The 25891-nt window shown below is 36.9% G+C and overlaps 1 protein-coding gene across 15 annotated transcripts in view; it reads right to left on the reverse strand.

Annotated features, from left to right (window-relative positions):
* The window catches only part of LOC121431943 (serine/threonine-protein phosphatase 2B catalytic subunit alpha isoform-like), a 116463-nt gene that overhangs the window by 78825 nt on the left and 11747 nt on the right, over window positions 1-25891 (reverse strand). For all 15 annotated transcript variants that reach the window (XM_041629738.1, XM_041629737.1, XM_041629736.1 and 12 more), the window contains exons 2-3: window positions 9276-9476; window positions 7478-7602 (exon numbers count right to left, since the gene is read on the reverse strand). In XM_041629738.1, the coding sequence (XP_041485672.1) occupies window positions 7478-7602; window positions 9276-9476 (326 nt within the window). The remainder of the gene's footprint in view (window positions 1-7477; window positions 7603-9275; window positions 9477-25891) is intronic.

Here is a 25891-nt window from a genome sequence, read left to right on the forward strand (position 1 = left end):
ACTGGCTTGCTGGTATTATTTTCAAATCAAATTGTTATTTCATCATCATCCATGAAGTACACTTCACCAGGTTGGTGTATCATCGCACTTGTAGAATTCTGCAGGAGTATGCACAGTGCTGTGGAAGATCTATTCTACGTGTGGTTGATACAAATATTTCTTTTTAAAGTTTATTTTTTCAAAACACTCAACAGGATATGACATCATAAAACATAACACAAATAAATCTCAATTTAAAAAAAATAAAACATCGCATTTGCATACATACTACCAGAAAATGAGCGCAAGCAGAATTTTTTAACTAAAAAGCAGCAGAAGAGTGAACGGCAATGAGACAAAAATTTACATTGTATTTCTTTAAAAACTCCAAGCTATTTCTTTTGTGTTTTGTTATGCATGTATGTAATGCAGAAAAATATATATATTTTTAGAGAGTTGATGGCTAAATATGATGTCCACCAAATAGCAAATCACAATAAATCGTAAGAAAGCTGACTTTACATCTTCCAAGAGGAATCTAATCACGTTATACGTTATTGCAGAAAAAGGTGGAATAACACCATACAAAGCGTAAAACTGCAAACAGTGTAAACAGAGCTGCTAAGAGCTACGATATGAGCAATGAATCCTAGTTTTCTTCCAGACTTTACCTATCTACCTAATGGAAGAGTGGGAAAATATCAAATCATCTGAAGTGGAATATCAGCGTACAACCCATTTCACTGATTGAAATTTCTCTGGACACAGCGACACTTTTCATCATTTTTATTTTTAGAAGAAAAAAAAACGCCCTTCTTTTCATTGTTTTCAGGGCATAGCCAGCCCTATACATTTCCATACCTCGATAACCGCATTCATGCGCAAGTGTGACGATGCATATTTTGTCATGAGGTTGATATTGTAATTCTAAAATAGGCAGACAGTACATGGGAACAGCATACATGTTTGAATAAAGGTCAGAACAAATTACAAAGATGTAATACTTGTATAGTTTTTTTTCCCTTCTAATTCAATTTATAAGATGATAAAAAGGAATTTCTGTCAAATTCCAACATGTTTCATCTGGATGTATATTATCTGCAGCTTATTCTGCAGATGTATGACTGGCCACACTTTTTCTGCATGTGCATCAAACAACATTACAAAATCCATGCATATTTGCCGCAATGTCAGGCAAATTTCATTAGGCTTGACTACCCCAAGTAGGTGAACATTATATACCAATATGACATCAGAAGAGTTTTGTGCAAGGTAAACTGAATCATTTTATTGCACAAAGATTCATTAAGAATTTTTTTTTTTCATAATGTACTCCATCGATAGAAAAGTATCATCTTCAGACAGTTTTCCACAATATACGATTTCATTCTGTTAAATGGGCAATTGATGGATAATCCTACAAACTAAAAAAGTGTTCCTTTAAAATATGCGAATGATCTCTGTGTGAGACCTAAACCCAATTTTTTCCACAACAATAAATCAATTCCATAATAGATGAGACCGAGACAGGTCTCTGCAGACTACTGCTGGAGTCCCTACGCTGCCATGCACTGCATCAACCGTTCATTTTGCATTGTTACAAGGTCTCTCGAAGAGAGAGCGTAGGAGAACTAACCAGAAAGAAATAAAGGGTTGTGGGAATAAAGTGAAATATTTAATCCGACTCGTCTACCCAGCATTATTCTTAGCACGAGATGATCTTCCTATACTTAAGCTCAGACCTTGCCCTATCTATCTGAAGGTATTCAGGTTCATTTTTCAATTTTAGACAGAACGTGCATTCTGAAAGGCACAGATATGAAATATAGGGTTCAAGGAATTTCACTTTTTACAATCTCTCATGTGTTTATTTATCATGTAGAGTTGAAAAAGAAAATATTACACAATAGACCTACACATGCCATGAGAGCAATGTCAGGCGAACAATCATATCAATGCATTCATAATTGATGTTCCATTAATATGCTTCCTCCAAAACTATATCTCATGATGGAATTGATTTCTTTTGCAGAACTGTGGAAAATTAGAAATCACCAGGTTTTGGATTCTGCGTTGCTTTTTGCTTAAACTGATAAATTAAAAGAGCTCACTTATTTTCAATGCTCTGCAGTTTATGTATGAACATGATGAAAAGAGCAAGAAAATATCATGGGTAATCTGACAAATATTCATGTATTAAAACCGAAGGCGAATGATTAAGCAATCAATTCAGAAAACAACCATTTTATTCCCAGTGTAAAAGCACCTTTCACTACCCCACCCCCCTGCTTCATCCTTCTCATCATTTCCTCAACCTGGTGTTGAGTTGAAAATTGTGTGTATGTGTGAGTAATCTATTCCTCAGGTGTGGTGAAAAGAGCAAGATGGCTTGATGAGTGATATCTTCCCTCCAACGATGTGAGGTCTTGTATGGGTCAATAGCCTCCTAGCTACATGATCACTCCAGCAGGCTACTATCGGAACCCCCCCCCCTCCCTCCCCTTGCTTCATCCCTCCCAGTTCGCTTCTTTCTCTGTCATTTTTCTCTGTCCTGTATTCTTTTTTAATTTCTATTTCTCTTGCTCTATTTTCACTCTGAGGATATGCTTATGCTCCATTTTGAAAAGTCAAAAGTAAAAAAAAAACATGATAATCTTATGCCCCTTTCATACTGGCCTCTTCCTTTTCCCTCGGCGAACTTCTCCAGCACGCACTCCTCTCTTCCCTGGCGAAAAGAAAACTGTCCCATTCCATTTCGCACTGACATTTCTTCCCCTGCGAAACTCTAGACTACAGGCAATTTGTTCGATTGGAAGTATTTTTTAAATTTTCAAAGATCGCAATATAGCATACGTTACTCATAAGCCCAAGCTGAACAAGCTCAGCATGTGCACAGTGAACAAAAAGAAAATTGTAAACATTGCTACTTATCGATTACAAAAGGTGTCAAACAGTTAAAATTACAACATATTTTAGATAAATAAGCAAAACAAAAAAGTCAGTATTTTAATATTTTGAGTGCATTTTTAGCATGTTGAAAGACGCTTTTGTAGTAAATATTGTTATTAAAAAGAAACTGTATGTTCGAGGATATTTAACTCTATGGATTCATCAGCCATCCACTCTATTCAGTGCACGGAATCTCAGTTCACGGGATTCTGAGGAAATGAAATTTGACCTCTGACGTTGTCGAAGCGGAGAAGTTTTTCAGTGAGCTTTCATATTGGTCTTTTCCCTGGCAAAGTTTGCCACAGAAACCATTTTGCCAGGAAAATTCTCCACCTCTCTAGCTGGAGAAGTTCACCAGGAAAGTTCTCCTGAGAACCTTTCATACTGGACACTTTCCCCTTTGCCAGGGAAGTTCACCAGGAAAAAGCGCAGTACGAAAGGAGTATGCATGTCCATGCCTGAACGCATGTTTCATCTTGAGATCAATATTTTTATAGCTTTTCAAAAAGTATTATTTTTCAATCAATTTTTCATAGATCTTAATAAAATTGCTGGAGTTAATTGGAGAAATGATTAGGGTTCCATCAAAATACTTTTAACTATTTTATTGAAAAAGACAAATTTTCAAAATATATCATGTTGCAACTAAATACTTTCTCCTCATGTACTTTGCCTTTATGTATGATTGCTAATTTAAGATGCAATTACATAACACAAGGAAATTATTGCTTTGAAACTCTTTTACCCTTTTTAGACAGGCTAAAATTTCCTTAACCCCGTACTATTGGTGGGGCTAAATGGCAATTTAGCCCCACCTATAGTACGGGGTTAAGCTTAGCCCACTTTCGTTTTACACAGTGTTTTTGCAAAGTGGGCTAACCCCACCTATAGTACGGGATTATTTGGCCCTGCAAAAAAGCAGGGTTATTCCACCAATTGCGGTGCTAAGAGCAATCGTACGGGGTTAAGATCGCATGTGTAAAACGAAAGTGGGCTAAGCTTAACCCCGTACTATAGGTGCGGCTAAATGGCAATTTGGCCCCACCTATAGTACGGGGTTAAGGAAATTGTAGCGTGTGTAAAAAGTGTACGAGTGAAGCACTTGTACTACGAATGATCGACAAAAACCACTAGTCCGGGGTTAGCGAGTTTCGTGTGTAAAAAGCAAGCATTCCTTATCCGGGGTTAGCAATAACAATTTGGCATGTATGAAAAGGAAAAAAAATAGTACGGGGTTAAGAAAATCCTGTGTAAAAAGGGCATTTGAAGTCCTGCAAGAGCCATGATTAAATAACAATAATCAGTATCATCTCAAGATGAAAAGTGCATTTTAGTTTGATTTTCTCATATCAAATTCTTTTTGAGGTGGGCTCTGCATAATTTAAGAATCCCATCCACTCAACAAAGATTACTTTTCTCTCATTTGAAGTGCTTATAATTTGCAATTAATTTTTTGTGACCAAAGACGTCAGCCTAGTTGTTCATCGGGTTGTCGTTTCAGATGCTCAAGCAAAATAATACAAGCAGCTTTTCAATTCAACTTGCACAGAAATGTCAGTATATGTTTGGAAGAAAGTTTTAATACTGTGCTATGTTAAGGAAAATATTGCTTTGTTTTCTATAATAATTCAACAACAAAATTATGAATTTGTTCAATCATCACTATAATTGATAGCAAATCAAACAAAATCGATATTATTTCTTTGAACAACCTTCACAACAAAATTAATCTAAAAATAATGTCAGACATGAAAGATTCTTTTTATACACCACTTCAAGATTAATCAAACTAATTTATATGACACTTAAATAGATCCTTGGCATTTGATTGGTTGTTTGATATCGATCATTCAGACCATTTTACAATGACATCATTAACTGTGCAATTTTGGATCTATACGATTTTGTCCATTGCACGCGCGCATTGTACGCGACAATCAACAGACCAAGGTCGCACTGCATGATCATATTTTGCATCGAAATTGAGAAATTTCCTTTGAAAAATTAAACTAGTTTTAAGTGTCACATAAACCAAATAATGAATGTTCCTTAATTTGTGCAATGGACAGAATACATCATTAGGTGAAAGATGAAATGAATGATCCATTCAACTATGCCTCGTTGAATGGATCTTTTCATCTTTCACCTCATGAAGTATTCTGTCCATCGCACTCATACACATTCATTATTTGTATTATCATGTGATCCTGAAGCAGATACTCCATTGCAAGTAATACATTACAGCCACTCTTTTCCAGAGGAGTTTTGTCTTGTGAATAATTCAGATAGGATGCGCCGTCTGCCTTCGATACAGTGCACCATAAACTTTCCATTCAATCATTAATTCAAGAGCATGAAACTCCATTCTGCGTCTTAATATCATACATTATTCATCCCTCATCCCCAGATAATTTTCTTCATAGATGCAATGAAAACCCATTTGAATTGGGATGTTTTCACAAGAGCATGATTGCCAGGGAATTTTTATGTATACATACAGAGAATATATGCAGGATTATACACACGGTATTATGTATGGAAACAATCCTCGACACACACACATCTGTCCAGCGTAATCCAGCTCCCGTAGTATAAGATACACCCCAGGTCAAAGTGAAGTCATATTCAAGGAGAGATCCAGGCAGCTATCCCTTGCTTCATTTCAATCATCCGCTTACTTTTTTCATTTCAAAGCAACTTGTTTCTTTTACCACTCCCCCATCCCCCTTCCTCTGCCCCCCCCCCCCTCCTCATGTTCTTTCTCTCTTCATTTCCACCAACACTTTCCCTTCTTACCCTCTGTTCTATTTCCCCTTTCACCCCCCTTCCAATACTCTTTCCCTTTCCCTTTCATAACCTATCTCCCCCCCTTCCAATTATCTTTCCCTTTCCATTTCCCTTTCATACCCTATCCCCCCCCCTTCCACCCCTTCCAATTATCTTTCCCTTTCATACCCTATCTCTCTCCCCCCCCCCCTTTCCAATTCTCTTTCCCTTTCCCTTTCATACCCTATCTCTCCCCCCCCCCTTTCCAATTCTCTTTCCCTTTCCCTTTCATACCCTATCTCTCCCCCCCCCCCTTTCCAATTCTCTTTCCCTTTCCCTTTCATACCCTATCTCTCCCCCCCCCCCTTCCAATTCTCTTTCCCTTTCATACCCTATCTCCCCCCTTCCAATTCCCTTTCCCTGTAATACCCTATCTCCCCCCCCCCCCCTTCACCCCCTCCCCATGTCCTTGTCCTCTCCCTCTCCTTCTAGCCACTCCTTCCTCTTCTACCTCTCTCTCCTCTGTCTCTTCCTCTCTCCTTTTTGTCTCTTCCCCTCTCCCCTGTTCTTTCTCTTTCTTCCTTTCCTTATCTATCACTATCTCTACCCCTCTCTTCCTCTCTGACCTTCTACATGTATTTCAACTACTTTCAACCTTTCATGATCCTCCTCAAAGCTGTAACAGATATCTTCTTGAAAATTAGTTTCCAGGTACGGAAGAGGCTTTTCGCTGGTCATCTAGCTAATTATTAAATCAGGTCAGTTTTGTAACCCAGCACCACGTTCCGACATTGCACTCCCTGGAATATCTAATAAGGTGTAATTCATAATCTGGATAATCAAATACATGAAAGAATAAATCATGTATTTCTCTTGGTTTACATTTCAATATATTGAGATGGTAAATATTTAAAGCCCTCCTCATGAATTTTAGATGAAGCACTTTAATCTTAACCTTTCAGAGATAAAAAAAAAGAGAAGACTACACTTGAGGGCGGTTATATGCTGTACAATCTGTCGAGGACGCAACAATAAGGAGACATACATGTAAATTTCACAACGATGCCCATGACTCGGAGTCCTCTTTCCCTTTATAGGCTGCGTTCTCTTCCTCATTTTGTATCATGACTTTAATGATTTTTATTGTACGAGTTGTGACAAAACACAGCTTGACAGAGTATCTAAAGTAAAATAAAATGTGATGTCACAATAGACATGGGGGGTGTATACAGTATCAATATGACATCAGTCAAACTTGCCTCGCCATGTCTTTGGAGAAGCCCCCCCCCCCAAAAAAAAAAAAAAAAACATTTATTGCTTTTCCTTGCAGAATATTTTTGGACAATAAGTAGTTTCATAGTTCCATATTGCCTATGATCAGAAGAAGGTCATTTGTACTCAACATTCAATGAGATCAGAACCACCTATAATGTCTTGATTATTCATATATTCGTTTGAATTGAGCTCTTCATTTAATCCACAAGAAAGCAATAATGCGTCAACTGGCGAATGGAATGGTTGGCCAAGTACATTGTAGTAATAGCAACCTGCTATAAGGGCATTCAAAGTAGAAATGCAACCAATTCCTTCATAACATGTTCATTGAGGTGCTCTTCTTGTCATTTGGTTATGCAATTTCTACATCCTGCTATGTAAGGCATGCTTACATATCTTGCTTTGAAATCCGCTCATCGTAATGAAAGCACAGGTCACTTGAACAAACCTGCCAAGAAGTAGCTATGAACTGGTCTACACCTGCAAAAGCAATGATAATAACACTCACCTCTATGCTAAAGTACCCTCTGTCAACGTAATCTCCTAAAAAAAGGTAGCGTGTTTCGCGGGGACTTCCCCCAACTTCAAACAGCTTCATTAGATCATAGAATTGACCATGGATATCACCACATACTGTGAATAAATTCAAATGAAAGTTTAGAATGCATTAAACTTCAAGTTGACAAAATGATAACACATTTAAAGGTGAGAAAAGTAGTTACAACGAACAATTATTTCATGAGTCTATACAATCAAGGTTACATGTATGTGCCACCATATAATGATATATCTCTATTTTTAGGACATTGAAATAAATTTATTTTTGTGAAATTATGAAATCGTAGCCGAAAACCGATTATTCCGATAACTACTGACACAAAAATTCATAGGTGGGACAGAGTATTAATATTGTTTACACAAATACCTGACATTTTATGGAATCCTATGGGTATTTTGCTCATTTCTCAGCAATATCACTTTTTTTCCAGAGCCATTTGGCAAATATTTTTTTCATTTATAGTTTTCATACATACAAACACTTTGGTGGTCATTTGGTTTCTGTTCAAACTCATTTGAGATCATTACCAGAACTGGTATTTAACTTTAAATCTGTTTTTCTTTTAAAGACCCTGACCGGTGTAAAAACAATCATATATTAAAAGAAAGGCAATGATTCATACAATACAAATATACCAAAGATATTCTATACATCTCCTTCCATTTTAAGAAATATTAGATAAAAATCAAAGAAACTGCTCCTCCAAAGTACGCTTCGATTGAGCACCCCACGTCGCCTGGAAAGGATGACGTCATGTTGTGTCTGGAGGGTTGCGATTCCATAGGTTTGTGTACAAAAGCATTGGGTATTTTCTTCCATTTCTATATTATGAATCCAATTTTTTTTCCGTTTTCAGATGAAAATGGCGCTCACAATTATTCACTGTTGAAATTGATGGAAACCTACAACTATTCACTGCCTTTTTTGTGACTTCTTTGTTTGGCTCTTATTGGGCCTAAATTGCTATGTCAGGAAAAGTTGTGATACATAATCTGAATGCAGACAGATTTGAAATCTACGCCAAATAAGCAGGAAATAAAATATGGCAAAAACTAGTTCAAAATTGTAGATTTCATAATTTAAGCATGTAGGAAAAAATATATGTGATATCACTCTGTGATGGAAGTGAAGAAAATGAAATGCATAATCTGAAAGCAAATAAATAACCCAGTTTTTCTGTGTACAAACCTATGGAATCGCGACGCTTCTTACACAACGTGACGTCACGGTCTCGAGGCATTTGAAAAGCACAATAAAGCCTATTTTCTAAGCCGGGTTCGAAGCCCGATAATTGGAATATTTTTAAGCAAAATACTCAGCTGGGAAGGGTGAAAATGAATAAAGCTCACAATGCTGTATTTAGTAGCTTATAAGCTTTCGATTGGTATATAATTGTCAATTTCATTTTGGGTTCGGTCTGGGTCTTTAAATTTAGATCAATAAGAGAAACAACTACCCCACATTCACACTACAAGTACCCCCACACAAGACTAAAAGAAACACTAGGAGATCATTTCTGATGTCAGCCCCATGACTATGGAACAAACTTCCCCTCAACATTAATTAGGAATTCAACAAATTTACATAGTTTCAAGTTAAAATTAAAAACCTATCTATTCCAATAGTATGTGCAACACCTAGGAAGCTCTTGCAGCGCAATAGAACATATAGAAAGTTTTTACGCCATATAAATGCATATTAATTTTTTTAACCGAGAGAGAGCTTATATTTTTCTTGCATATCTTACCTGTTACAGGGGCGTCTATCGTTAACATAGTACTTTCTTTCCGTAATATGTCTGTTCCTTCATTGATTATCCTAAGTGCAACGCTTTCTTCTAACCGTCCTTCTTGTAAGAAGTGCTGTTTGAGGACATCTGGTCTAGGTTTCCCGGACAGGTCATAGACCTCTTTCTCTGTCAGTCTGTGCTTTGGTGGATGTGGGACAGCTAAGAGAAATAAAGAAAAAATAAGAATAATAATAGTAATGTCTTGTATAGCACATAACACATTATGAATAACATCTCTATGCGCTTCCAAAGGACTTGGATATCATTACCCCAGCTGTAGCTCAAGCAGCTAGCTTCCAGCGCTCGGCATTTCAAGGAATAAATTCCTACCAGGTATCTATTTAACCTCACCTGGGTTGAGTGCAGCACAATGTGGATAAATTTCTTGCTGAAGGAAACTACGCCATGGCTGGGATTTGAACCCACGACCCTCTTTTTCAAAGTCTGGACACTAATCCACTGGGTTAAATATTTCTTTCCGTATGCTCTTTGAGAATCTAGGGGCGTTTCATTGGTCCATGAATGCATGTATACAAAAGAATTCAGCTTCCATTGGCTTTCAAGTACATTTACACACACGAACATGGAAAATGCAATATATCAAAGCAATATAAACTATACATTAAAGCATTAAAAACAAAATACTTTTAATACGCTGAAATAACTTTCTGCACTATTCAGCCCTTCATATTCATGAAGTTAGGTCATATTTTAAAGGACAAGCCTACATGTACATGTACCCCAACAAAAGTTGATTCGAATAAAGAAATAAAAATCCACCGAGCATAACACTGAAAATTTCATCAAAATCTGATGTGAAATAAGAAATTTATGACATTTTAAAGTTTCACTTAATTTTACAAAACAGTTATATGCACATCCTGGTCTGTATGCAAATGAGGAGACTGATGACATCATCCACTCACTATTTCTTTCGTATTTTATTATACAAAATATGAAGTATTAATTTTCTCCTCATTGTCAAGTGAAACAACGATTAATTCCTCCCTGAACATGTGAAATGAGTATTGTTTAATACCATATGATTCAGTCAAGTTGGTCCTTATTGTCAAATCTATAAAAAATGAAATATTGTATAATTCAAACAAAAACACAAAAGAAATAGTGAGTGAGGGACATCATCGACTGTCTCATTTGAGTTGTGCATATCACTGTTTTGTGAAAAATAAAGAAAATTTCAAAATGTCATAAATTTCTTAGTTTACATCCGATTTTGATGAAATCTTCATTGTTTTGCTAGTTTGGTTTTTCTCTATTTATTCCAGCCAACATTTTTCTGAGGTGGACTTGACCTTTAAACATGCACTATCATCCCCCTAGTTAATGTAGAGCATCCATGTTCACGTCATTTGTACACTGTATGCAGTACCTTGGGCATGCCCCACTCATATGACCTTTTAGAGAACACGAATGTTCACAGGTAAAGAGCAATGTTGACTGTTCTTCCAGAAAACCTGCTCAATCGTTCAAGTTCAATTCCGTAGACAAAAGGGAACATAAAACAGAGGAAGTTCTCTATGCCAACATGCATACACTGCGTGTCTGCATATTGGAACAAAGATTACCACGCATCAATGTTTAATATTGTATCAATATGCATTATGTATACCTTTTGCGAGGTAATCATGAGGAAATTCTGTTATTCTTTATCGGCCGAATAGAGTAGGCAGGCAGCCAACAAAACGAACCTAACACAATTAAATGCCTTGAACTTGAAAGTGTCTACACTGGGATACGGTAATGTTGACTCTAGATAAGCCAAAACATGATCCAAATAAAGTGATTTTAACATGGGCAAATTTTGGCACAGTCCCTCACCTTCAGTGGGACTGAAGAAGGCCTGGCCATTCGGTGACACATTTTCTCCTGCGACAATTGCTCCGGGCTTCAGTTCGTCTAAGATGTAGGGTTAGGGTTGCAATAGGGTTTTATATGAGGTTTAGGGAAGGGTATGTTAAACCCAGGGCTGAAGTTGGTCCTTCAATTAGTGTGTGGAATTTAGATAGGAGCAATTATCGCCGGAGCAAGTGTCATGGAACAAGCCCCTCACACACATTGGGGCTATCCTTAGCCTGCCTTCTGTTAACACTGACCATTGCAGCAAATGTGCTAGCCCAACAGAGTACTGAACAAGCTGGCCCAACAAACAAAAGAATATAGAATGAAAACTTCAAAACCATGCCTACATGTAGCTGCCCAAATCACATTTAAATCAATAATATAATTTAGAATGATAGTCTTAGGTCCCCGTTTCATAAAACATTTTATAATGAACAAATTTGCAATAAACGGTAAAAAGCTACTGAAATCCTTTTATCTGATTGGCCGATAGTAAATTTGTCACAGAAATGTGAATTAGAACTTTATTATAACAAGCCTTTACGAAATGGGACCCTGGCATTTTACAAGATCAAGGATAGAGGGCTGAGAAAACTCTAAAGATTAAAAAACATATTATGTACATGTACAAGTCCAAAGAATGACATACGTTCATGTAGGTAAAGGACAAATCTACTCCATAATGAAGGCTTGATGTCAGACTACGCAGAACTTGCCAAATGCCAGAGTTTACATGAGCTACAGAACATGTACATGGAGTTGAAACTCTACGCAAGGCATCACATAGCGAGCTAGATTTCATTCTCTTCCTACTCATGTCCTCACAATACCTGCTACTACCGTTTCCACCAAGGTTCAACATGCAGTGAGTTTAAAGGTAAAATATAGTACATGTAGTTGCAGCAAATAATTATTTCATTTTAAAAGTCTTTAAAATCAAGCTTGTCACCATAATATCATACGCATGTTCATCTAGATCTGGTACATTAACGTAAACTCAAATTTGTGAAATCATGAAATCTTAGCTCAAAACCGATAATTCTGATGATCACTGACACAGAAAAGCATATGTGGGAAAGTGTATTAATGTTAGTCGGAAAAATGACAGAATTCCATGCTTACATGTAGTTTGCTCATTTCTAAGCAATTACACATTTTCTTCTATAGCCACTTTTAGCACATATATTTTTTATTCATACATACAAACACTTGGGTGGGTGGCAATTTTATTGGATTCTGTCCGAACTCATTTTGAGATCGTTACCAAAAAGTTCTGGTATTTATCTTTAAAATGAAAAGGTGTGAACACCCCTGCCATGTACATGTATCTGTTTAATTTGGGGAAAGTCTCCTAAATTACAAAATGATTGATCATACGGCCTCAGCAGTGGGCAAATTTAGGTCAAAAACGCAGCATTAATCTAATCAGGATGGAACCATTCACATTTATCTGGTGACCAGTGACCCGTTCACATTACATCAAATTGAACGTAGATATACAGGCCTACATGCACATTAAAGTGACATGTATCGAGAGCATTCAACCAAATGTACACACAACTGTAACCCATGCCAAATTACATGTACAATAAACTAAACACAAAGATATAGCACAAGCCCAAATATAATTTCAGCATTTTAAATAGCATTTGTATTCTAGTACTGCTTTCTAAATGCCAGAATGGATAAAGCAGTACATGTCCACTTCATGGCAAGCGAACACTAAAAAACACAAAAAGAATAATTGCAAAAAATATGTTATAAAAAGTTATTTCTGGTTTGAAGCAAAATAATATCAATAATGGCTTTATATACCGGTAGGTGGATATTTTGCTTTTTCATTATTATAAAATATAAATGATATAAAAAATTACATGTATGAAATATGAGATGGCCATTATGCATTTATTCAGTATCTGTACCAGCAAATATGAAGCATATTTATTGGAAAAGCTGTTTATGGCCATAATTATAAATCAGTTAACTATTTTTTTTCTGCAGTATTACAGATGCACGTCTGTTGTTGAATCCAAGGTCTTACATAAATGAATAAGTGTGGCTTTAGTACAAGCTTGAAACAGTCAGCGTAATGTAGACTTTCCAGTCTCCAGAAGATGGTTTCAAACCGCCTCGATCATAAGAATCCCCGTTAAATTACAAGAATTTTTTTAGGCTAAAAAATACCCATTAATTATTCCTGCATTCACACCGCCCCGAAACATACCCTTCGGGATAAATTCCTGAAGTTAGGAGCATGCGCAATATGGTCTGATAAGCAAGCAAGGCGCGAGATTCAAACCACTAGCTCAGCAGGGAATTTTATGTAGCTATTACATGTAATGTTATTTTGTTTTTATCTGAATTGTTATGTATTATTTGTATTACCATCATTTGCCAAATAAATATAACAGTAACAAAATTATAAGAAATCATCTCAAGTCTGCACTATAAAAGGGTATTAGAGTTTATACTTGAACTACACATAGGATTGTTTGGATGGGACTACACACAAATGTTCAGACCAAGTATTCTTGCTGTGTGGGGGCATGTTTTGAATTCAAGTGCATCCAGAAGGCAATCATTTAATGTTGACTTTTTTTTATCATGAGACTACTATTTCGTGAAAAGAATTTGAAATCTTAAAATTATGGTGCAATCTTTCCCCCAAAAAAATGAAGTTACTGTTAATAATGATGCAAGGGTATGTACATGTATGTTAGTCCAAGGCCACTATAAAGGAGGCCTTATTAGGGCCTACTTGTAGTGATTTAGTCTTGGATATTTTGGGGTTTTTTTCCTTATTCCCACATTTGTTGTTACACATAAACGTGTCCCATGGTTAACAAATTGAAATTTAAGGCCTATTGATGGATATAGCATGAAACAATGTACTTATTAGTAACAAACATCTTTCCCTCACTTGTGCAGAAACAGGCCTTAAATACACATGCCTACACATACATGTAAAGGTCATTCAAATGACGTGACATCGCATTTACAACCAAAACAAAGTTGTCATACTTCACAACAATTATATGGCATGCAGATGACATCATTGCCATTTGACTTGTCTTTAATCTAATTAACAAGGCCATGAAGGCTTTATATACGATAAAATCAAATTTGCACAATGTCCAGCTGAGTTGCCCTTAAACTCTAATGGATGCATACGGCCTCCATGTTACATGTTATGGTCCAGTCGCATTGGCAAAAACAACTTCAGAAAAACAATTGTATTACATTATTGGGGGGGGCAGCGTGGTCAAGTGGTTACGACACTCGTCTTTCAATCAGAGGGGCGTGGGTTCGAATCCCAGCCATGCCATGTTTTCCTTCAGCAAGAAATTTACCCACTTTGTGCTGCACTCCACCCAGGTATTGGTGAATGGGTACCCAGCAGGCTTAATTCCTTGAATGCACTAAGCGCTAAAAGGCAGCTCGAGCTAGAGCAAGGGTAATACTAACAATGCACCTCGGAATAGATTTCTAGATAGACGACGCTATATAAATGCCTAATCATTATCATTATTATTACCAATGGGGTACCAACAGTCAGACCTGAATCCATTCGTTGAGGTGACTGTGATATTACTCAGATAGCATCAACTTGCAAATGGTGACACAACATTTGCTCCAGCGACAATTGCTCCGGGCTTTATCTCACCTAAGAAACAGGGTTAGGGTTAGGATTGCAATAGATTTATATTAGATACACTGTATACAATAGATAGGGTACAGTGTTAAATCCAGGGTTAAATTGGTCATTCCATTTATGTGTGGAGTTTGCAGAGGAAGAATTGTCACCAGAGCGAATGTCGTTGAACCCTTGCAAATAAACATGTACATGTAATCCTACATTTACATTTAGTCTGCAGGCGCAGACCTTTCATTTTCTCATAGTGTGGGCCCTATAAATGCGGAGTCTGAAATAGTGAGACTAGATCTACGCAAGTACTCTGGCTGCTTTCAACAAGCATAGGGTTCGGAGTCTAGTCTCCACCCTCGAGAAGGTATTTTAAAGTGTTAAATGTGACTCCGCGCTTGCAGACTATTAAACCTACATGTATGCCCTCTCCATTTTGTTAATGGGTGACAATTCATTGATTGTAACACAACAATGAGAAGCCCATCAAGCCTATACCCTTATACTGATTGTATTAGTTTTAGGAATCCGCAACAGAAGGGTCCTCCAAGACCTCAGCCTATTTCCTTCCCTATTGTCTGCACAAAGGGGAGGGGGGCAATCGATTTAGGTCAACAAAGAGGGTATTGAGTGTGACCGGGTGAGGGGGGTCAGTATGCTCATTGGGGGGATTGCCCCCTACTGAGATAACTTTACAGGGACATCCTTGAAGGTGTTATTCAATAGCTAATTACTGGGAACAGGTTTATGTGTTCCTCTACCATAGTAGAGGTGGGCTATTAATACAGGGGTAAAAAAAATTGGGTAAAATTTCAGAATCAAGCTTTACATATCTCGTTTGAAGCAGAATGTTGTCCTGATCAATATGGCACCACTTATAGGACAATCAGTTGAAAAATTTGACATTGCGGGCCAAAAATCGATTTTGAGGGGGCGTGGCCTAAAAGTGCGGAGTCATCATCTCTTGAGAATGAAAAAAAGTCCTCATTTTCGTATTTGAAGGCCTATTGAGCTTGAACATAGATGTCTATTCATACATGTATGTTTACTAGCCTGATAAATCATTTGGCAGTTAAAAATGTTTAAAATATGTTTAAAAGTATTGAAACAATGCCATTCTGGTTTTAACCCTTTAAAGCAACAGGGGCCATTAAGGAGGCCCACCTCATTAAATTTTGTGTAGAATTGAAACTGTGTTGTATGATTTGTGATGTCAAAAAATGAGCAGTTGACCCATATGTTATATAATATAAAATGCATAAATTTCTTTTTTTTTAATGGTTCCTGATGACTTAAATTTTTTTAGTTTTCTTGTAAGGAACGGGTGTGAAATGATTTGTCTATTGATATACTGAAGGTACAGTGAAAACTATTTTCAATTTTCTGAGAAAATGACATTTCATTGATTTTTCCATACGATATGTAGTAAAGCTGCTCGAATAGGACATCACAAATAAAATAATTAAAAATTTATAATAACTTTTCAATTCTTTGATGGATTTCTCTTAAACCTTCGGCAATATTTTCTATTATTTCTTCTGCTATTTTTACAATAAACTTTTTTGTCAGAGTGAACTTCCCCTTTGAGTATTTTATTACATTGACATTTTCATTTGTTTGCTTTTTTGTGTTGGCTTGTATTAGGGATTGTTTTATACTGGGCAGTTCATAATGCCAAACCAACCTTGTCTTCTTGCATTTCCGCTCTCATTAAATCATCTACAGAAGATCAAAAATCTTGCTAATGTCTTCTCATCCAAGAATCTTGTCTTTTAGTCTTCTTGTTCTGAGGAACATACTTGATAAGATTAAAGTATCTTGTCTCCTTGTGTCTCATTCTGAATTATCTCATCATAAAAACTGATGCATTTTTCAGCTTTCCGACAGGATATGTATTAGTAAGCACATCTACGCCTCTAAATAGCTTCTCTTGTTTTCCTTGACAGTGGTATTGGAATTTCTGTGAAATTGATTTTTTTTTTTTGTTGGTACAATAGAAGACCTGGGCTCTGTAACACAAAGGTTTGCGATGAATTGCAAAAATGAAAAAAACGCTCTGATTGGTCCCTGGTCAGCATTTTAAACCTAATGCGCGTGTAACGTGGATATAGATTGGTCAGTTCATTTAGCGATTGATCGCTAATCTTTGTGTTACGGAGCCCTGATGAGTGTTTCATGAAAGTTGTCAGCACCAATCCTTGGCTTTGATTGGCCAAGAGGCACTGGCCTCTGACTGTAACTATGGTAACTGTCGGAGAAATGCAATATTTGATTCTTAATTCATGGTAAGAGAGAGGCAAGATGGTTAGCAGGTTTCAATGTTTCTGAATAGCCTATTTTGTATAACTGTACATTTTGTGATGAAATTGAAAAAAGTCTCAGTTCAACACTTGCAAGCATTAAAAGGGTTATTAACATGGACTCCTATGCTGACAATAATGATAATAATAACACAGTTCTTGTATAGCGCATATCACATTGTGTCATAACGTCCCTATGCGTTTCCAAAGGACTTGGATATTATTATTGACAAAGTCAACTACTTCCTTTATTCTTTCACTGTGATGGGCAACTTTCCATTTCGGTTTAAACTTGACGATTAACATTCGTCCACAACATCGCGGGGGAGGGGGGGGAACAAAATACAATTTTACCCCTAATGAACTCCCACCTCCGCTTCATGACACACATGACATGTAGGCCTACAACTTGTTAACTACAGTGGTGCTAAAAAGTTTAGTGAACCCCACCAGAAAATGCACTCCTTCAGGCCGAACGTTGAATGTAGACAACAACGCTACAATGTTCGGCAAGCCTAGAAAAACAATGCTGAATGTAACATTTTATCACCTGCACTTAACAATTAAATCTAAAAAGATGACAGAATTTAATGTTCGTAATTTTCTGGCGGGGATCCACTAACTTTTCCGCACCACTGTATATGATGCAAAATGTGTTATCTGTATATTTTCTAATTGAGCTGAAAAAGGTACATCCATTTACATAAAATAGCAAACAGGTCATACATGCCCAATATCTTGTATTAGAGTTCTATGCAGACAGGCACTCTCTATATACTCTATTCATATACGTACACGCAGGAGTATCACCCCATGAATGACCGTGACAAATATAATTAAGTTGAGAGATAACAATGAATTACCAGAGCACAACTCATTATCTTCTTTTGCATTCCTCGGTGCTTCAAGCTACGTCGTCGTCAACAAAAGTCACAATATCAAATATGAAATGGGCTTTTTCTCTGGCATCCATTGAAGAAGAACGGGATAATTATAGGGGCAAGCACATCAATAGAAGAGCAGGATTAGGCCATCAAAATATCTCATTTAGAATATGGATAGCTTTTATGATAGTAGACTGCTTTTTTTTACAAGTTTACATACAGTTTTTCAGAGGCCGCGGAAGCAGGGGGGAGGCTGGGGGGGCTTCAGCCTCCAATTTTTTCCAAAACTGTACAATAACGTAAAAATTACCATATGATTGTGATTTTTCACACGGTCAGCCCCCCCCATTGAAAACCGTTCAGCAGCCCCTGCTTATAAGATTATACAAATTCACTTCCTAAAGTACATTTACATGTATGTTCACAACATAAAAATTTATTTATTTTCTCACATATACATGTACATGTACTCTCTTAAGGTGGAGTAGTTCTTTCTATACCGGTACTCACTAAAAGAAACATAATAAAGTGTTATAGCCAAGGGGAAAAAATTTACCCCTTCAGTGATTTTTGTAGTTTTCATACACCTGCATGGCTCAGCACACAGAATGAGAATTGTTACTGTACACCAGCTTCAGAATATTTTCTTTTGATAGTGCCAATTCAAGCTGCAAAAGCTCCTACATTTTTAGTTAAAAAGCTAAAGATCTTTAGACAAGCAGTGGGTTATAATTCCCCAGGGGTTCTTTTGACTATACTAACACAGGGAATTGCTCAAAATTGAACCATTTTTCCTACAAGGCGGCTAACATAAAAGATAATGAAACATCTTCGCAATTCATCTTTTACTCTCTCTTTTATATTTTTAATTTATTCATTTGACCTTTAAGTTTATTTTGTTCTTTTTTTAATATGGGTTTCATGAAAGCAGGCCATGTTAGAAAAAGGTGATGGCATTCCATGTGGTAGAGATGGGCACTTTGAAACACAAGTTATATGCAGTAGCAGCCCAATTTAGACCAAAGGCAAACAACATTGTACATTGTGTACAAAAAAGGAAAAGAAAACTGACTCTATCCTGAATAGAGAATTGTAATGGAGCTACAGGCATAGGGGCCTCACTGCCTATTATCTAACGAGGTTTGCATCGATTGTGGTAATAAAAAAGTCACAGGCAATTATTTTTGTGGAATTCAAATGAAGCCCTTGTGGAGGAACTCTGCGACCAAAAGATTTCTTACAATGTAAAAGAGACAGAAAGACAGAGAGACAACGTTCTCACTACCTTCCTAAAACTAGTTTACTGGAAACTAGTTCAGTGGAAACTGGTTTAATGTGTAGTGAGAACGGTCAAAGCGATCTTAGAAGCGATCTTCAGAACCGGTTCAGAAAACCCCCTCGCGATGTAGTTTTCAAGATTGCTTTGCCTCGTTAAACTGGTTTTAGTAAGTATTAGTAAGGACACAACCGTTCTTTGGGAAGCGATCTTCGCACATTTTGAGCACGCTACTCCACACGACAGGTGTAGAATGCCTACGCTGTGGTTTCAATTTTCGCAGGAAACATGTCACCCCACTGACAGCGTTTCCATAATAAGATCGCTTTATGTGAAGTGATTTTGAAAACCACTTTCATGTGATCAAGTGGGAATGCTTGCAAATCGATCTGCCAAACTGGTTTCCTGAATCGGTTTCCAGTAAACTAGTTTTAGAAAGCGTAATGAGAACATCCTCAGAGAGACGACTAGGCTCTAACATTCTAGTGCATTCAGATTTTATCCCGACTCTCGAGCCAAGTAAGTGCAGTACCACAAACTAGGCAACCAAACCGATAATGCCAGTTCCCGGTCCCATTTTCTGCACACATTAAAGACCGCTATTGAAAATACATAACAAACTCACATTGTCAAGAATTTGACAATAAACAAAGTTGGGGTTTTTTTTATGTCAAACCGTTATCATTTCTCTTTCTTTGAAACTTCTATGCATTAACAGGCATTGCATGAACAGTAATCATGAAATAAGACACAATCTAGAAAATAATTAACAAAACCGAACCATGAAAGCATAGCGGGAATTCCTTGAATGAAAAAAGATAAACCCGCCCATCCCCCCAAAAAAGGATCAAGTATAAATTCTATAATAGGAAGTTCCTTTGCATATTTGTAAGCGTAAACAAAATTAAGAATGTATTATTAGTACCTACTGTACATGTACATAATATAAATATGTTTAATTTCAATTGGTCTAATTGCCATTCTGTCCATTCACCAATTCGTCTAATAACCAGTTGGTCTAATAGCCATTTTCATATAACATTTGGTCTAATTGGACTAAGAAAAGTGGGCAAAATGAATGAAAATAAAATGGATATTAGACCAACTGGCTGAGACGAGGTCGTCATAGACGAAGTGATGACTGGACCATATGGTTGTTACTGTTAGACGAAATGTTGATGGACGGAATGGCATTAGACTAAATAAAGGCAGACCATGTGGTGAGTGGACGAGTTGCCAATAGACAAATTGGCAATTTACCTATTTATATACCTGAACAGTTAAGAGGCTTTCACAGCATCTGCACACACCCATCCACAAACCCTCACAACACACAAACAATCCCATGCACTGTAATCTAGTTGTCAGCGCTGGTACAACACACACTTTCACACCAGAAATGTTCGTTTGGGCTACGCCCACCTGTTTAGCAATATGACATTTCCATTCATAAACCTTTCTGCTGCTAATAAAATGACTCATACTTTTTCTTTTAAGGCCCCTGGCTCCCAGCGCTCTCAATGTCACTGGCTACCTAAACATAGAGTAAGTCACTTTGACAATTAACCCTCACAGACAATGTCAACATGGCAACAATTGAATGAATGATTCTGACAGAACCTCAAATAAAAACAAAGTGCCAAGGGGGTCATTTACACTGCAAGGGTGGGTGGGGGTTAATGTACATAAAAAAAAAAAAAAAAACACTGATGAAAATGAAATTCTTAATTCCAACGGGAGTTCATGGAAAGTGTGCTCCATAACCAAAGTAAAATATTTAATTAAAATGGAATGAAAAACAAAAATTATTTATCCCTTTAGCACGAGAGCAGCAAACTTTGGTAATAAATAAATGCATGCATGCATGTATGCATGAATGAATGAACGAACGAACGAATGAATGAATGTGTACTATAGTGCATAGATACAAATGCAAGTGTGCTTTTCTGTTTCATCTGTGTTCTCGAGAATGAATCAGGGCGCTTTTTTAATGTATGAATGACCCCTTTTTCCTTGTGCATTGTGTGTGAATATATGGGTTGAAGCCATGTTCAGTTTTTAATTGAGTTTAGAAATCATTAAAAAAAATAGAGATTATGGAAACAGACCCTTCATCCCATTATCTTCTCCCTGTATTGATTAGAAGACTGAGACTGCCTGTTGCCATAGTTACTCATCTGCAATGTACTGATATGCTGTCCTTCAAAAGCTTGGGGTGTGCTTCTCGACACAATAACAAATACAAAAAGGAAAATGAGGCAAAAATATTAATTGAATCTGGCGCTGACAAACTTGAATATGAAAGTCAATGCAATTGATGAGAATGAAAAAATAAATGACACAGCAACAATTGACGTATTAGATGTGGGCTGTATTCATCCTAGCATTATTCAAAAATTCATGGAGCACATTTTTCATACTGTATGAATATTCATCGTAAAAAAATCCACGTAGTACATGTAAAACACATCAAAAACTAAATAAACTTGTAGCTATATGATAAATAAAGGCTAGGTAGAAACTGCAAGTGGTTGCCCTGTATCTTATTCTTGTGAATCCATTATCATGTAGGTGTATTGTAAAACACCGAGCTTGTTGTACGCGAGCAAATGGGAGGCTGAATGTCAAACATTCGTACTGTTGCACACACGACGTACCATCCAAAATGAACCAATGCAAATAGGAGGCGACGTCACAATACGATTTAATTCATTGCGCTCAGTAAAAAATGAAAGTGAAATATGCATATAACCTGATGGCTAGATGCACAATGCTGCCCGAGGTCATGTGCACTTGTGGGATTTTGCTTTACATTTTCAATATTTTTGCTCCCTTTTCACAAAGTACTGCAGGGAAAAACTCTTATTTTTTCATACTTCCGCTAAACTTGAGGCGTTGAACAACACAAATAGTGAATATTCGTGCGATGGTGCAAGATTTCGCATTCGGTGAATGAAAGACACACTCTATTCAACTCGGCTAAAACCTTGTTGAATAGAGCATCCTTCTCTCATCTCATGAAAAATCTCGCACAATTGCACTTATGCCCATTTGCTATTTGTATAATGTATAATTTCAATGTCTCTATGGCACTTCCAATGGTTCCATACCATTTGCTCCAGCGACAACTGCTCCACTCTAAATTCCACACAATAATCAAATGACCAACTTCAACCCTGGGATTAAAACTATATACCCTACCCTAAACCCAACATAAAACCCTATTGCAACCGTAACCATAAGCCTACATCTTAAGACGAAATCAAGCCCGGAGCAACTGTCACAGGAGCAAATGTCTTTTCACCATTCCAAAGGCCTACAGGTACATGTACACTCTACATAAGGAAAACAATCAACTGAATTATCTAAATTAACAAAATTTTACTTTCTGCCTTTCTCTCCCTTGGTAATGAATCATCATCTTTCACAATATATGTACATGTATAAACAAAGTACACCAATGCCTATTCTGTGAAGTTTTTTTTTCAATTATGGTCTTATCACTTCACTGAAATTCTACAAGACTGAAGGGTCACTTATGGCTTATCACTTTCCTTTTTAAAAGTACCATTACCTACATGTATGCATTGACATTTTTAATAACCAAGGTCCACGATAGCCTTATTTGAGAATAATAGCTCTTATAAAGTAAACTAGAAAGAAAAATCAAAGCATTGACGAACTCATGGGACGGGCTTGATTATGTTCGGACTCACAGGCTTTTTGTCTCATGGACCGGCCAAATCCCAGTCAACTGGGCAAGAACTATTAACTACCCATGCTGATAAATTCTCATACTGTATGCCTTTATGTCATTTAGTAAAATTATTATTTTTTATAAATTTCAGAAAATAAGAACATGAATGTCTACATCAGCTTGGAAACCAGTTGGTATTATCTGAAGCCATTTAAAAATGACCTTCAGTCTGGATATTAGGCTAATCAGTAGGAAGAGGGATAACCGACATGCACCTGTAATCCAAACTACATGTACAAAGTTGTAAATTTATGACATGGAACAGAGGTTCAAGCCCTGGGTCACGTCTTTCGGGATGGCGCCGTTAAACGTCGGTCGCAGACGTAAACACTCACATCTGAGTGTATATCTTGAGAAGATGTTGAGCCAATCCCTTTGCTATCTGTTGTTTACCGATCACATTCCCATATTCCGATTGAATTAGACATGGATTTTTTATAGAAAGATAGTACACGATAACGTGTGAATTGCAAAACCAATTTGGGACCAGTTTGTTTACATCTTATGATGATATCAAGCCCGACATTCAGTCTGAATGAGAGACTAATCATTTGCAGGACTATTGTGTTCAGGAAATTCCAACAAATAGACACAAAGGAAAGAACCTTAATATGTAAGCTGCCTGAAACAGCATGGAAAGCAGTGAGTTTACATCTTCTGATGATATTGAGCCAATTGTGATAATCCTTCAGTCTGGATAAGAGACTAGTTAATGGAAATGAACTCCCAGGATCTCTCACTCTCTCCTTCTCTCTCTCTTGTGTTAAGCTTTATCATCCCAACATTCCTATTGAATTAGCCATGAATTTACTATTTAAAAAGATCCACAATGCCCAGGCCTACCAACCTGTAAACATACAAAATAGGAGTGATTCATTTACAAAATAGGAGTCACAGCATATTTCCCATAGATGACTGTACATAATATATGGACAAAAAAGGGGGAATTTTCTTTCCCTATGATATAATGGATATCAAAAATTTCCAAAAAAGGAGTAACTCCTTTTAAAAAGGAGTAGTTGGCAGGCCTAAATGCCATGTGGACACGCCAAAACAAATTGGAAACCAGTGGGTTTACATCTTCTGCTGATATCGAGCCAATTATAATTAACCTTCTGTCTGGATGAGAGACTAATCAATGAAAATGAACTCTCTTTGCTCTCCCTTATTTGCTAATCAATTTGATTATTTTGATGAGGCTCTTTTCTTTTAGGAGCACTCTCCTCTCTCGACATTAGCATTATTTGTTTCATATTGCAGGGATTAACGTTAATAAGCTCCCAGCAGGCCTCCTGCAATATAAACTCTACATACATGTACATGTACCATTCGTTACACTGTACACTTTATAATGCAACTCTCATGTATAAAAACTGTACATGTATGTGTGCATCTCTGCTTCTATATGTATATGCATACTGTAGGTGTACAAGTAGTGTAGGACGATATATTTTCTGAGCTACATGTCAATGTATCACTATGTGAATGGGCATGTGTAGCATACAGTCTATGTATTCTGCATTCAACATGTACTGTATACAGTGCACCTGCATGAACCATGCATGTTTATCACTCTAATACACTTAATATCTCCATTTCTGCATTGTGCAGTCAGCCAGTTGTACCTTGTTCATTATTATTTCATTTTAACAAGACATGAATCATTAAAGCAAGTTCGATAGGGGAATAGGCTCAACGTCAAGAATGTTCAAATCAATACCGTTGGTTATCCTCCATCCTCAAATGCCTTCTGAAATTATGCAGGATTGCGGGCGAGTCGGGGAGGTACCGCAGTAGCAGCATGTATGCATGCATGCAGCCTAAAAGGCATCTCTTGAACCGGGGAGAGACTTATGCCCAACTTAAAAACTGGAAAAGCACTCAACTCTGGCGAATATTATGTGAGAGGGAAAGAAAGGTCACTGCAGCCATGCCACAGGCAACCAGCCACTTTTGGCATTCAAGTCAAGGATGATAGTCTCTTTTAAGACTGCTTCATATACATACTGTACAATTTTTTTAATCAAGCTTTCTGCATATATCAAGAGCGCTTGTTTACGCCAAATTAAGCAATATCTCCACATTAGGCCTACATCATATGGTACATGTATGTATTCGAATCCAATGTACAGTATGTATATTTAATACACGTTTATAACCAGGTCTACAGAAAATAGACATCCATGATTGAATTATAGTCAGTTCTTGTCAATACACAGGTAATCTTGCCTGATGCTTGCCAAAAAAAAATTGTTTCTGACTGATATCACAGACTGATATTTAATTATTTTCCCCAAGGGCCCCATTTAAGATTTATTTGTTTATCCTACCCAATATTATAAAAAAAAAATATTTTCTGATTGTATTTTCAACTGTCAGTTACATATATATTATTACATTTCTACATGTTTTTACCTGAAATCGAAATTTTAGTGTGTACCTGTATAAGTAAGAGTGGAGATGCCTACACTGAATTTTACTGTTTCACCACATGTAACCATAGTATTCACTATGGTTTTTTTAATACAGGGGGCCTCAATCGCCCTATCGGGTACATGTACGTAAAGTTCATAGGTTTCCAGTCAGAAAAAAAAGAGGGAAAATTATGAATTTCACTGGCATGTACTGTAATTATAATGCATTATAAAAGTAAAGATAAAATTTAATACACATTACTGGGGAGATACAGTACTCGCCTCTCTAGAGAGGCGATGCAACTTTCAAAATTTTGATTTTGCTGCTACGTTTGTCCTCCTGACCATGTGCATTGGGCTATGAGACATTTTCAAGCTCAAGTTATGTACTTGCACAGTTAGCTAAAAACTGACTGGGGGCCTTAGGCCTACAGTATGTA

The sequence above is a fragment of the Lytechinus variegatus genome, chromosome 18 (assembly GCF_018143015.1).
Source record: "Lytechinus variegatus isolate NC3 chromosome 18, Lvar_3.0, whole genome shotgun sequence".
Lineage (NCBI taxonomy): Eukaryota > Metazoa > Echinodermata > Echinoidea > Temnopleuroida > Toxopneustidae > Lytechinus > Lytechinus variegatus.